Genomic DNA, 15,264 nt, shown 5'->3' on the forward strand with positions numbered 1-15,264 from the left:
CCCATTTTTAAAAAGGGAGATAGGCATTCTCCATCTTGTTATAGGCCTATCTCCCTGCTTGATTCCTTAATGAAGATTGCGGGCCGCATCATACTGAAACGTCTCGAAGCATGGGCAGTGGAGAAGAACATACTTTCAACACTTCAGTACGGCTTCAGATCAGGGAGAGGTACAGTTGAACAGATTTTGAACCTTCATCTTATTATGTCCAAGTATGTTGACACAAAGAACGGAAATTTGTATGTTACCTATGTTGACTTAAGCTCTGCTTTTGATTGTGTACACCATGAACTACTTTGGGATATACTGGAACTCTTAGGAGTAGATTCACCGATACTCATCTTCATTAAGGAACTGTATAGAAACGCGGGAGCTAGAGTAAGATATGGCCTAAAAGGAGAGTGCTCGCCAAGATTCCCCATAAACAGAGGGGTTAGGCAGGAGTGCGTATTGGCCCCAATGCTCTTTTCCCTCTATATCAATGCAATAGGGGATCATCTAAAACAAATTGAATGTGATTATCCAAAAGTGGCAGGGCAATCAATTCCTATCTTGCTCTATGCCGATGACGCGGCAATACTTTCGCAAACCAGAGTGGGGCTACAAAGGGCAGTTACGGCATTCAGAGACTTCATGCACGACAAAGGTTTGAGAGTCAACATTGGGAAAACTTACTCAATGGTCTGTAATAAAAAGAAAATAAAAAAATCATGTCCCATTTATATTGAAGAGCGAAGACTAGAGACAGTGGACAACTTCACCTATTTGGGCATTTCTGTGAATCAACACCTCTCTTGGCAGTCGGCAGTCAAAATGAGGAAATTTGCCCTTGTTAGAGCTGTTGGGGGGCTCAGAGACTTTGCTGGAAGAATAGGAGGGAGGCCTGTTAAACAGCTAATTGTTCTTTACAAAGCAAAATGCGTTGCAACAGCAATTTACGGGGCTGGCCTCTGGGGCATCGAAAAAAACATTGCCTCTATTCAAATAGAGGAAAATAACTTCATAAGGTACCTGCTGGCAACACCTAAATCAACTTCCGTATATATGATGCATATTGAGTTAGACTTACCTTTTATTTCAGACTTAATTAGAGTGGAGCCCCCACTGTTGTGGCATAAAATCTGGACCACTATTGAAACAAATCTGATTCGAGAAGTAATACTGGATATTTTCAAACAGGAGGGGGCAAGACATTCGAAATGGCTGGCTTATATTAAAAAAATGTTTGTGGACATTGGTCGACCTGAGTACTTTTCTGATCCTTTGATCTTGCATTCTATTACAAGAAAAAATTTGAGAAAAACACTATTGGACCACTTGGAGACTAAAAGATGGAACCATCAAAAACTAAACCCAACACTCCAGGTGTACCAAAGGGTGACGCAGCACAAGGGGCTACAAGCATACCTGTCCACTGACTTTTCTTGCTATGCCAGAATGTTACTTGCCAGATTTAGACTGGGGTCTTTTTTCCGTCTTATAACTTTTCCAGCAGAAAATGACTGGTCCCGGAATCTGAGTCCTTGTCCGTGTGATGACATTTCTGTGCAATCAAATATCCATATTATTTTATTTTGTACTTATTATGCGATTCTAAGGAAAACATTATTGAAACCTCTACTTAAGAGATGGGGTTTGAGGTCCTGTAAGGACGCGTATGAGCGCTTATTGATGTTGGAGGATAGAGCAGTCATATGTATCATGGAACAGTATCTAAAATTGTTGATCAAATTTAGGAAATCTTTGCAAGGCCCATTGTAAATATACTGTTTGGTTCCCCTGCTTTTTATTTTTCAAATTGTATCATTTTTATTTTTCAAATTGTATCATTTGTACTGTTGTATGTTTTTATTTTTATTTTTGCTATGTATGCTTGTATGATATTCTTTGAAATATCGAATAAAGCTTATTTGATTTGATTTGATTTACCACCCAATCCTATTGGGTGGTAAAATACCGAATTCCAGTGTACATGCACATCTGTGCATGTACACCTATGCCATGTGACACACAGACATGCCCTTAGGGCATGTATGTGTGCCACATGGCACACAAGCCTGCAATTGGGGTGCTACAGGGTGTCAAAGTGACACCCCGTTCCCCCTGCCAGGATTCGGTATTTACCGATTCGGTAAATACCGAATCTGTATTTCCCATTGATTCCTATGGGCTTCAAGGCCCATAGGAATCAATGGGAAATACCGATTCGGTATTTACCGAATCGGTAAATACCGAATCTTACAGAATCGGTAATTGCAAAAGTAAAATTAACTACATCTGCCTCCTTCCAATTTACCTACTCTTAAGAGTAGGTAAATCGGAATTACCTACATCTGGCCCTTAATCTCCCTGACGGTGCCCCAGCGCTTGGATACAATTAAAGGATAATACATTCACACTTACCAAATATTAATTATTGTTATTATAATAATTGAAAACACATCTTTTCCTTTGATTCTAGAGATTCTGGTTCTTGTCATGGAAGCGAATTCCCACCTTAGTGGATGCCAACATCACATTGTAACCACATAGATCAAGGATTTTGTGCACCAAAGCATTTAAGCATTATAAAAAATTGCATGTACATGCTGATGTATCATACATCAGCATGTACATGAGATGTTTTCGTTGCGCGCCCTGCATCGCATTTGGTGATGCAGTGCACGCAACGAAATTCGTTTTATTTATTTATATGTTTACTTACCTGTTAAACTCCGTAATCCATACATTACTACCCCCCACCCTGCTCTCCCCCTCCCCAGGTCACCACCCTGCAGAAACATCTACTATCGACCGCGGCTGGATGTATGTGATCCTACTTGTTGCACTCCTAGGTATTTAAAACTGATTACAATTCATCACAGATATTAAAGAAATGTCCCCCATATCCCTGCACTGTTTCGGTATATACACCATGGAGTAATCATAATGCAAGAGGAAAGGCATCGCTGCAGATAAGGGCTGTCTGTGACATCAGAGCAATAGAGAAAATGGGCTGGATGAATGGAATGGTGTTCCTTCTCTAAAAGGGATTGGGCAGTCTGATTTGGCCTCACATTCCTTTATCTGCTGGACAATACATTGTCTGGGTGTGCCTGGCACTCCTTCACTCCCCATAAACGGGCAGTCCGGATGGACTTGGCGCTTTTTATCTGCAGGGCAATGGCCAGTCTGAAGGATGTCTTCCCTATCTGCTTGTAAATAGATAGGGGCAGATTTACAAGCCCCTTGCGTCACTTTTGTGCCGCTGTTGCGTCACCTTTGTGATGCAGCGATGGCGCAAACAATGTGGCCAGTTTACAAAGTGACTCATCTAGGGAGATGCGTCATGTTGTAAAGCCCTGCATCACATTATACGTGCGTCAGGTATAATGTATGCAGGGTAGGCATTCCCAAGCTGGAAAGCCTCATAGAAGTGCCACTGCATCAAAACCTTACGCCTGCTTGAAGCAGGCGTAAGGAGTGACGCAGTATGAGTATTGGACTCACCATGCATTGCTGGAGTTGCGTCGTGTTTGGGACACAACTCCAGCAATGCGTGACTTTTGCGCCAACAGATACGTCAGAATTTCTGACACATATGTCATTCCTTGCGCCATGGTGGCGAAAAGGTATCGCAGGCTGGCGCAGGGAAACTGACGCATCTCTACTGATGTGTCAGTTTCTTGCAAATCTGCCCCATCGCTGGAAGGCTTTGGCATTGATCATCTGCAGGACAATGGCTAACGCTGGGCCCGCCAAGCTACATCTGAATGGAAATGGGCATAATGGATGGGACTCATCTTCTTAGGAACGATCAGACCAGATGGACTCGGCAGTCTATATCTGAAGAGTGATAGGCTGACTGGAGGGATTAGGGACCCTGATCTGCCATAGAAACAGGCAGACTGGATGCACCTGGAATTCCACTTCTGATAGAAAAGTAACGGACCGGGCGGGTTTGGTGGTCGTTATCTACTGTGAAATAGGCATACTGCAGGGTTCACTGAATTCTTACCTACAGAGAAATAGGCATACTGAAGGGCCCTGTTCCTGGGATCTGTAGTGCTTTAGCAACAGTCTCTAGGTGTTGATATAGACACTTCAGTTTCCACGTGCGGATGCATTCTGCGTCAAATAATTTGTGCAAATTTGACAGTCTTCTGTGCAATCACCCTGAAAAAGTTCTATGAACTGTTGCCTGCCAAGTAATGTTCTCAAAATAGTACTTACCAAGAGCAACAAAACCTCCAAAGCCAGCACCTAAAAAGACTTTGGTGATATAGAAGTCGCGATCTTCACTCCACAGGAAGCGGACGCAAAAGGTTGGCAGCAGGGCGATGGCTCCTTTTTTCAGGGCTAGGAAAAAGTTCAGAAGGGAGATGCAAAATTAGAGTACACCATTCTTATAGAGTGACCTTCTTAAACTGATTACCTTTTAGAGTGCCCTTCATAATGTACCCTCCTTATTGTGGCCTAAAGAGACATCTCTGCAGAGTATTAGAATGTATGTGTTGTCATTTTCTTATTGGGTTCACCACTTATTATGATCTCCTCCTGTTGGATAATGGATTGCTTTAACACCTTCCATCCATGAGGGGCGTTAGCATCATGAAACGTGGACGGTTCCAATTGTTACTCACTCTACCTCTACTCTCCATTAACCTAGTCTTCTCCTTGAATGGGTCTCCCACTATCTGCCAGTTTGTCGTCTAAGGCCAGTCAACTTTCCTTGGCTGAGATGATGACCCACTCCCCCCCTGCCCTTTCTCCTGTACAGTTTTTAATGCTGTCCTCGTGTGCAAAGGTATCCCTTTCACCCTCACGACAGAACTCACATCAACGTTCGTTCTGCTAGAAGTTTGGGGCCACCATTAAACCTGTTCAGGATATAAGGCTTGTGGTCCCATGCACTAAGGAGCTCTTTCACTCGATCCCAGTTTTGTCCACACATTAATCATTCCTTACTTGTGTTTGGGGGCTTCCGCTTGTTCTTCCTCCGTCTTTTTATCTTAACTGCCACATAGTCATCTTTTTGAGATTCCTCCTCCTCCTCTTCAAATGTATCCTCTAGATCTGTTTTCTCTCCAGTACCTTCTTCTTCTTCCTCTTCTCCTTCCTCTGATTCCTCTTCTTCTTCTTCTTCCTCTCCTTCCTCTTCTTCCTCTCCTTCCTCTTCCTCCTCTTCCTCTTCTTCTTCCTCTCCTTCCTCTCCTTCCTCTTCTTCTTCTTCTTCTTCTTCATCTTCCTTTTCTTCTTCTTCTGGCTCTGTAAACTCTTCCATCTGGGTTGGCTTTGTAGCCTTTTTTACCTTTCTTCGAATTGGAATTTTTTTCACTTGTTGTGGTCCTGCACGCCCCCCTACTTTCTTTGGTTCTTTAAATCTCTTGACCTTTGCTGTTTTTTTAGACTTCACCTTATCTGTTGAGTCTGTAACATCTTCCTCTTTTGTTGGCTCTGAAAATCCCTCCTCTTCCGTAGACTCAATCACTTTATCCTCTTCCACCAATTCTCTAACATCTCCCTCATCAGTGAGCTCCATACCATCCTCTTCTTCCATAGACTCCGTAACCTCCTCATCTGTCGGCTTTTCTGTCGCTTTCAATTTCTTTGGCACCCTAATCCTACTAGGCTGGTCTAGCTTTGGGGTCTTCCGGTACTGTTTGGCCCCAGAAACTGGAGGTGGCATTTTCTTCCTTTCTTCTGGTCCCTCAATGATAAAATAATAATATTCATCATCCCCCTCATATTTCGCATAACTTTCATCCCAATTGATGAATCTTGGGCCTGGTTGCTCAGTTCTACTCCTTGCTCCACTCAGCTCCATGGCTGACTGTGGCTCCTCCGTGTCTATGGGCTCAACAGATATCCTTTGATGTCTGTCCTTGATTGCCCTAATGGTCACTGGAGCACCTTCTATTACCCTAGGCGGCTTTTTATGAGAAATGTGCGGGGAGGAGGCGGGCCTTTTCTTTCTCACATCTTTCTCTTTTATCCCTCTTCTCTGTTCCGCTTGCCTCTTCCTCCTTTCCTTCTTTTGTTCTCTCTTCATTTCCTTCTCATCCTTCCATTCATTCTTGTCTCTCTCCTCCTCATCATGAAATGACTTTTTGCCTTTATTGCTCTTCTTTCCTGACATTTTGAGCTATTTCTTCAACATCACTGTCTTTTGCCTGCTTTTGTTTCTCACCCTCCTCTCTTTGTTCTCATTCTTCACCACATGTTCAGTTTTTCCTCTTTTTTTCCATCAACACCTCCTCCTTCTTCAGTCTCAACTGTTTCCTCTTGCTGTATCGCTCCTGCCTTATTTTCTCTTTTCTTCGCTTCTTTTTCTCCCCTAACTTTGCCACCTCATACCCTTTGTTCCCTTTATCTCTCACGCCTTCTGTTATCTCCAGTTTCCTCGTCACCTCTTGCTCTTCCTCTCTTTTTTCATTCACCTCCTCTTTCTCCTTGAGCCATGACTTGCCCTTCTTTTGGTTCCTCTCGCGTCACTATTTAAAGGCTTTCCTTTTGATTATGCTGCCACTTCTCGCCTCACTTTCCACTTCATCTCCTCCTGATTCCCACCTTTATTCAGCATACCTTCTCTTAGACTCCTTCTTCATCTTCTTGTTTCTTCGCCTAACTCTTTTCATATCATATGTATCACTCGCCACCTCCTTCTTTCATGGTTTTCTCCCAACTGACTTCCACCACTCTTGACCCTTTTTTTTGTGCCCTCTTGGGCTTGCCCTCTTTTCCTTTATGGCTTCTTGTTCTACCTTCTTCTCGTGGATATTGTTAGACTCAACCAAACTCTGGTTGGATACTCTCTCAGGGAAAGTCTTCCTTGCTGAGGCTACTCTGAACTCACAGAGCCAGGGCTTGTCTGTACCTTCAGGCGTGTTCATTCATCGGAATGCAGTGACTGTGACATCATCACAGGACCTCATTGTGACCTCTCCATCCCACAATTGTTCCTGAGTGCTGTGGGTTCTGATCAGAAAGTAAATGAACCTGATCAGATTCTGGGTCTGCACTATCTAAGTCTGAACATGTTCTGAAACAATCTTTCCAGACTAAAGGCGAGTAATAAAGACACTGCTTCTTTCTTCTGTCATTACTGCAGGGAATAATAGAATTCATTAGTACTTTACCAATGAAGTGTGTCATTGCATATAACAGGACCCCCTCAGGCATAGCCAACCCATTTGGCTGCATCATTACTACAGGGAAAATAGAACAAGTCTGTATCTCTACATGGAAAACAAAAGCTACTCACTTGTCTATGCCGCTGTTTCACCGCATGGATGTAGAACCCCGCACTACATGTCTGTCTAGCTGTATCACAGCATGGATATAGAACATCACTACCAACATGTCTATACCACTGTATCACCGCAAGGATAAAGAACATACCCTTACATATCTATCTGACTGTATCACCGTATGGATAAAGAACATACCCTTACATGTCTATCTGACTGTATCACCGCTTAGATAAAGAACATACCCTTGCATGTCTATCTGACTGTATCACCGCATGGATAAAGAACATACCCTTACATGTCTATCTGACTGTATCACCGCTTAGATAAAGATCATACCCTTACACATCTATCTGACTGTATCACCGCATGGATAAAGAACATACCCTTACATGTCTATCTGACTGTATCACCGCTTAGATAAAGATCATACCCTTACACATCTATCTGACTGTATCACCGCTTAGATAAAGAACATACCCTTACATATCTATCTGACTGTATCACCGTATGGATAAAGAACATACCCTTACATGTCTAGCTGACTGTATCACTGCTTGGATAAAGATCATACCCTTACACATCTATCTGACTGTCTCACCGCATGGATAAAGAACATACCCTTACGTGTCTATCTGACTGTATCACCGCTTAGATAAAGAACATACCCTTACATGTCTATCTGACTGTATCACCGCATGGATAAAGAACATACCCTTACATGTCTCTGACTGTATCAAACAATGTCACTTAATCACAATGAATGAACCATATTAGATGGTAAATGACAGTGCTCCAGAGAGGAAAGGGGGTGGGATAGCGTGATGCTGTGAAGGAAGAGGAAAGTGAGGAAATAAAGTTGGTGACAACTTATGTATTGCGAAATTAATTCAAATTACAATACAGATTACATGGCTTCGAGCCGAAGAACAAGGGATCGTAACATATCCCGAAAGGTAAATCAGTTTCTGTTGACACAGGAATATTCAAATTAATGCGGGAGTGTCAACTGAACAAAGGATGGAGGTAGCCGTCGACGTTTCGACCCCACGCTACATGTGTAGGCGTATCTAGTGCCTTACATCGGGGTCTTCATCAGGACAGGGTAAACAGGGGAGCACTACAATATCTAGAAAAATAAAAATAATAATAATACGGTATAAATTTGAGGGCCAACATTCAATGTAAAGTTACCGTAGTGAGCGGTAAACACATAACTACTAATATTACCATGGTTGCGTTTTGACAAACATTGTGGAGCAACTTATTCAATTATTATAATATACACATTTTATAAAACGAAATAAATCTAAAGGGTTATACAATTGAAAACATTTCTCATATTCAATATGGCCAATAAATGGTAACCATTCAAAAACCGTATAGGTAAACATACACAAACACCACCATCCTGACACGGCCAGGGGAACCAACGGTCCAATTAGGAGTATTTTGTCTGGCTTAACCTGTATATGATGCACGATTTATGATGACATAAAAGCATCTATTTGGTAGGCTAGGTTAGCATGCAATGATTAAAAACAATCTGAATGAGCTATCGCAACAAACTAGAGGGCTCAAGTCGCTAAATGAAACTGAAAACGTACCTGCTCAGGTCGAGCAAGTCGCATAGCTTTGTTCACATCGATTCCACACGTGATATCTGTGGGTGAAGGGACTATTATTACGGAACTGACTGCGATTACATAAGTAAATAACATCCAGTGGGGAAAGGGGCTTACCTTAAAAGCCCGCGATAGTAGGGAGAATCCTATGTCGTTAGAGGACATTGGCGGCGCGTCCCAGCGGATCGCATCAGGTCAGCCGCATCTGTAAGGGAGTACAACGGGTGAGAAACCGGTGGGGAAATAAGTCCTCCCCGGTAGTGTGGGGCGTCTAAAGCGAGGGCATAATCTCACCGTCTTAGTGATTTACACGGAGCTCTGCATCGTAGCCTTCCCGCGGTTGCCGACTGCAAGCAAGTGGGCGGGGCCAGTTTGATGGGTTATAACAAGAGAAAACGGACGTGGAGTCACGAGCGTTGCTCCAGGCAACCTGATGCTTCAAGGGCTACTTTAGCAAGGATCGTAAAGACAAAGGAGGGACACCCGGATTGTTGCTAGTAGCAACCTCAAGGGTATTAGTAGCAATGTGAGCATATGTATGCCCAAAGTGCCATTCTGAGTTCGCAGTCACATGGGTGGACTGGCGGCCTCAACATTTGGACTGATCACAGTGTATTACGTACAAATTCGTGAAATTGTCATAGATGCAATATCAGGAGTGGTCACCGTACGATGAAAAGGTTGTCATCAAACTCCGTGTTCTACTAAACAATACAATATATCTGAATTGTGATATTCTAAAAGCATCGTGTCTTTGTAAATGTGTCTGCTTTGACTCATAAAAGTGAACACTGTATGATAGATGTACATACCGATATCAGTGTACGTTACATGTTAATAAAAAGATGCACCTCTCAAGCATGAGGGTGAAGATCTCTTTTTTTTAAAAACAAATAACACTGGAGTACATTATCTAAAGTATCAGATGTTAATAATTATCCAGTATGGGTCAGTAGAGGAGGTCGATACATGTATTACTCTAGAAGCAAATACAACATTGAGACAAGTGCATCTTTTAATGCTCAGGACCTCTCACACAGGAGGGTCAAAAGCTAACATTTACGGCAGTCTCCTGGAGTACCATTAAAGGGAAAGTCGTTGTCTAAAGTTAGCGACCGAAACTAGCTAACTGAGCATGGCTGCTCTCTGATTCATTAAGGCCATTCCGGATAGTATCCAAAATGGTCATCCATTTGGATTCTCTCAAAGTTAACACTCGACTTTCCCTTTAATGGTACTCCAGGAGACTGCCGTAAATGTTAGCTTTTGACCCTCCTGTGTGAGAGGTCCTGAGCATTAAAAGATGCACTTGTCTCAATGTTGTATTTGCTTCTAGAGTAATACATGTATCGACCTCCTCTACTGACCCATACTGGATAATTATTAACATCTGATACTTTAGATAATGTACTCCAGTGTTATTTGTTTTTTAAAAAAAGAGATCTTCACCCTCATGCTTGAGAGCTGCATCTTTTTATTAACATGTAACGTACACTGATATCGGTATGTACATCTATCATACAGTGTTCACTTTTATGAGTCAAAGCAGACACATTTACAAAGACACGATGCTTTTAGAATATCACAATTCAGATATATTGTATTGTTTAGTAGAACACGGAGTTTGATGACAACCTTTTCATCGTACGGTGACCACTCCTGATATTGCATCTATGACAATTTCACGAATTTGTACGTAATACACTGTGATCAGTCCAAATGTTGAGGCCGCCAGTCCACCCATGTGACTGCGAACTCAGAATGGCACTTTGGGCATACATATGCTCACATTGCTACTAATACCCTTGAGGTTGCTACTAGCAACAATCCGGGTGTCCCTCCTTTGTCTTTACGATCCTTGCTAAAGTAGCCCTTGAAGCATCAGGTTGCCTGGAGCAACGCTCGTGACTCCACGTCCGTTTTCTCTTGTTATAACCCATCAAACTGGCCCCGCCCACTTGCTTGCAGTCGGCAACCGCGGGAAGGCTACGATGCAGAGCTCCGTGTAAATCACTAAGACGGTGAGATTATGCCCTCGCTTTAGACGCCCCACACTACCGGGGAGGACTTATTTCCCCACCGGTTTCTCACCCGTTGTACTCCCTTACAGATGCGGCTGACCTGATGCGATCCGCTGGGACGCGCCGCCAATGTCCTCTAACGACATAGGATTCTCCCTACTATCGCGGGCTTTTAAGGTAAGCCCCTTTCCCCACTGGATGTTATTTACTTATGTAATCGCAGTCAGTTCCGTAATAATAGTCCCTTCACCCACAGATATCACGTGTGGAATCGATGTGAACAAAGCTATGCGACTTGCTCGACCTGAGCAGGTACGTTTTCAGTTTCATTTAGCGACTTGAGCCCTCTAGTTTGTTGCGATAGCTCATTCAGATTGTTTTTAATCATTGCATGCTAACCTAGCCTACCAAATAGATGCTTTTATGTCATCATAAATCGTGCATCATATACAGGTTAAGCCAGACAAAATACTCCTAATTGGACCGTTGGTTCCCCTGGCCGTGTCAGGATGGTGGTGTTTGTGTATGTTTACCTATACGGTTTTTGAATGGTTACCATTTATTGGCCATATTGAATATGAGAAATGTTTTCAATTGTATAACCCTTTAGATTTATTTCGTTTTATAAAATGTGTATATTATAATAATTGAATAAGTTGCTCCACAATGTTTGTCAAAACGCAACCATGGTAATATTAGTAGTTATGTGTTTACCGCTCACTACGGTAACTTTACATTGAATGTTGGCCCTCAAATTTATACCGTATTATTATTATTTTTATTTTTCTAGATATTGTAGTGCTCCCCTGTTGTTTACCCTGTCCTGATGAAGACCCCGATGTAAGGCACTAGATACGCCTACACATGTAGCGTGGGGTCGAAACGTCGACGGCTACCTCCATCCTTTGTTCAGTTGACACTCCCGCATTAATTTGAATATTCCTGTGTCAACAGAAACTGATTTACCTTTCGGGATATGTTACGATCCCTTGTTCTTCGGCTCGAAGCCATGTAATCTGTATTGTAATTTGAATTAATTTCGCAATACATAAGTTGTCACCAACTTTATTTCCTCACTTTCCTCTTCCTTCACAGCATCACGCTATCCCACCCCCTTTCCTCTCTGGAGCACTGTCATTTACCATCTAATATGGTTCATTCATTGTGATTAAGTGACATTGTTTGGTATCTATTTTTACTATAATAAATTTAATTGAAATGTACTGGTTTCCACTGGGACCCTTCTCTACTACACCATATAGCACCCAGGTCCCATGCGGATTGATTGGGTAAAACACCCCCCCCCTTATAGATAATCTCTGACTGTATCAGCGCATGGATAAAGAACATACTCTTACATGTCTATCTGTTGTGTGGCAATTTAGATTCTGTATGCATTTTCCCGATTTATGCTCTGATATAGGTACAATTCACATTGCCCTTATATAGGCATAGGAATCAAGCCCTTATTTAGGCATAGCCCATGCAGCCCAAATACAGGAATGGCTAATTCCATCTGTTCATCTACGTCACAACAATTTCGTGGAAAACCAGACTGTTAAGCTGAAGGGACTTCCCCTAGCCTGAATATTGATTTCTCCAAGAAACTCATTATTATGCATGAACAACTATTCCTTAGGGGTTCATCCATGACGTTCATATGCCCGACTTTACGTCAAAGCTGGCATTCTTAAACACCTTCAAGGTATATAAATATATCTTCACTTGCTATGGCAAAGCACGGTGTGGTTCGATGCAGTTCGACTACCTACTTGCACAACGGAGTTCGTTACAGCAAGTGCTGAAGGAAGCCAACTCTCCAGCTGATGCACTGATCAGAGGCTGTCATCCTCCGGCCGAGAATCCAGCTCCAGTGTTTCTGACTCCCCTTGGGGGGTGTTGGGAAATCGAGTCCGTGAAAGAGATGCCAACCTCTCATTCTAAGGAATGGAGCTGATTAGAACCTAAAGAAACCTTTGGCAATTCTTGGCAAAAACTAAACCTATGCTAAAGACCACACTTACTTCTTCCCTCGTACTAGACCTAGGTTAGGTACATTGGGGTAGGCGTATTTTAGAAGCACCAGTTGAGTATTTTAGCGTGTGTTATTTATGTATGTATTTTTATGTCATAGCACCAGACAATGCTATTACAGTATTATTTTATACTACTGTTTACGCTGTACGCATTATACTTTGCATTCTGTCTAACAATTGTAGCAGTTCACCTCTCTTGCATGAGAAAGAAGACTGTTCAATAAACCCCTTTTATTGAAACGCCCGTCTCTCTATTTTCTCTGCAACTCTGTAGAAACGAAGCATGCACGATTGACTGAGTAAAATAGTTATCTATTGTTTCCACGACTCTGAAGAAATGTTTCGATTCTTGGGGAAACAAAGTTGTCATGTTTATGCGGTTGTCAGAAACGAATCCCTTCTTATGTATTCGAGAACGTTTCTAGTGACCTCTGAGCTAGCTGGCACTCACAATTAAGTTTAGTATATTCGATAGAGACATACTGACCTCAGTCCTATGTCACATCTATAGAGTATATTATTCCAATGAGCAGAGTCTATTGGGAATATAGGAACTACACTACATGGCGCCCAACGTTTGGTAAGGCACTAATTTAACGCTAGATACTAAAGTAACTCAGTCGTGCTTTTCTCAGAGACCCCTTTTTCCGTAAGACTCCAATAGACGTCTGGAGTGGGTAAAGGGATAAAATCCGCCATAGCTCAGTAGGACGAAAATCCTATGTATTAGCTTTTTGGCTTGTTCAACGTTGAAGGATGCAGTGTTCCAAAATATTGTGCACCTTATCTTTGTTTCCTTGAAACTTGCTCTGCAAACTTTCAGTCAACAAAATGGCTGACGAAGATAATCCTGGGGTAAGCGAAGCTACAGGCGACAACGCCGTACTAGCTTTTAAACAAACAGGTTTTAACGAAACCGACGAGGATGCTATATGCATTCCTATAAATTTAAGAAAAGCCATCACTATAAAACTTATAAAAACTGGCCTAACATCGAGAGGTGGTAGGATGGTTTTTGTGATAGAGGCACATGAATATCACCAGACAGTGGTATTCTATTCCTGGATAGTCTTCCCCGAAGCAAATCCAGTAACACATGTGTTTCACGTCTACAAAGAAGAGGAACCACCAGAGGAATACATTCCTTTCGAGGATATTGAAATTCCACTAACTTACCAGGAGCATGAGCTCTGGTTTAAAGGCGCCCTAAAACATTTAAATCACATTACCAGGCTCGGTCCACTAGGTAGACCAGGAGCAACATGGCCGGTTTTAGCCAGCTATACACCACATCCTGCCATTAATGAAATGTCAGATGTAGAATTACGAACTCAACTAAAAGAGTTAATCAACGTTTATAGACAATTGGTTCAATACGTAATGCGGACTCTTACAGTCCAACCTGCAATAATGATTCCACAACATACCCCTAACCAGGGGAACACACTAAAAATAGCACTGCAGACTTTACACTCAGTCATTGGTAAATTGCCTGCAAAGCAGGAACACATTCCATTCTGGATAGCTCAAAAAATTACTCAAATCGAAGCAGTATTTCCTAATACTAGCCCTGATGAGAAACACAGAATTGTAACAATCTGTTTACCAATGGGGATCACACCACATCTGGAAGACTGCACCACTTGGGGTACAGTCTTCGCTGCAATGTACACTAAAACACATGGTGTTCCATGGCGGTAATACCTGATGTCCTGAAACAGATTCAAAATTAATACGGGGCAGAGCCTGCTATAAATTTGGGTATGAAACTACTGAAAGATTTCAAACAGGTCTCAGCAATAATATTAGCTAATATTAAAGGTGAAGCAGCATCAGTGGCGATCCGCCAAAAATTAAGGGAATTTGATGTAACTGAGCAACCACAAGAACTAGCCAGAATAATTGAAAAATCCTATGAAGAATTAGGCAGAGACAGTCTGGGTGGGAAACTAGTAAAACCACAACTGTCTGATAGTCCTGAAAAGGTCTTTTCTAAAAACACTCCTACTCCTTCTAAAAAGAAGTTGGAAAACACTAAACAAACTAAACAAACTTCTAAAGAGAAGCGTTCTCATTCCAGAGGTAGGTCTCCTCAAAGGGAGCCCTCTGAAAGGAGGTATAACCTCAGGAATAGGGATAATTTCAGAAAACCTGATAGATATCAAGATATTGATACACGTTCCTCTTGTACCTTTCAGACTTCGTCACAGAAATTCGAAAGAAGAGGACGGTCAGAAAACAAGGAAGAACGCACGAAGTCCAATGACGATCAACACTTTAACAAAAGCACGAAAAATTAATTCACCACAAAGAAGGTAGCAGGTCTAAAAATCAGACATGCCGAGGATCTTGA

At 42.2% G+C, this 15,264-nt stretch overlaps 2 protein-coding genes across 2 annotated transcripts in view; one reads left to right on the forward strand and one right to left on the reverse strand.

The window, feature by feature from the left end:
* Positions 1 to 5,668, reverse strand: part of DCST1 (DC-STAMP domain containing 1) — a 146,034-nt gene extending 140,366 nt beyond the window's left edge. The window contains exons 1-2 of the mRNA XM_078668903.1: positions 4,948 to 5,668; positions 4,213 to 4,338 (exon numbers count right to left, since the gene is read on the reverse strand). Of these exons, the coding sequence (XP_078525029.1) occupies positions 4,213 to 4,338; positions 4,948 to 5,668 (847 nt within the window). The remainder of the gene's footprint in view (positions 1 to 4,212; positions 4,339 to 4,947) is intronic.
* DCST2 (DC-STAMP domain containing 2) overlaps positions 1 to 15,264 on the forward strand; it is a 285,622-nt gene that overhangs the window by 153,488 nt on the left and 116,870 nt on the right. The window lies entirely within an intron of this gene.

This window comes from Lissotriton helveticus, chromosome 12 (genome assembly GCF_964261635.1).
Source record: "Lissotriton helveticus chromosome 12, aLisHel1.1, whole genome shotgun sequence".
Classification (NCBI taxonomy): Eukaryota; Metazoa; Chordata; class Amphibia; order Caudata; family Salamandridae; genus Lissotriton; species Lissotriton helveticus.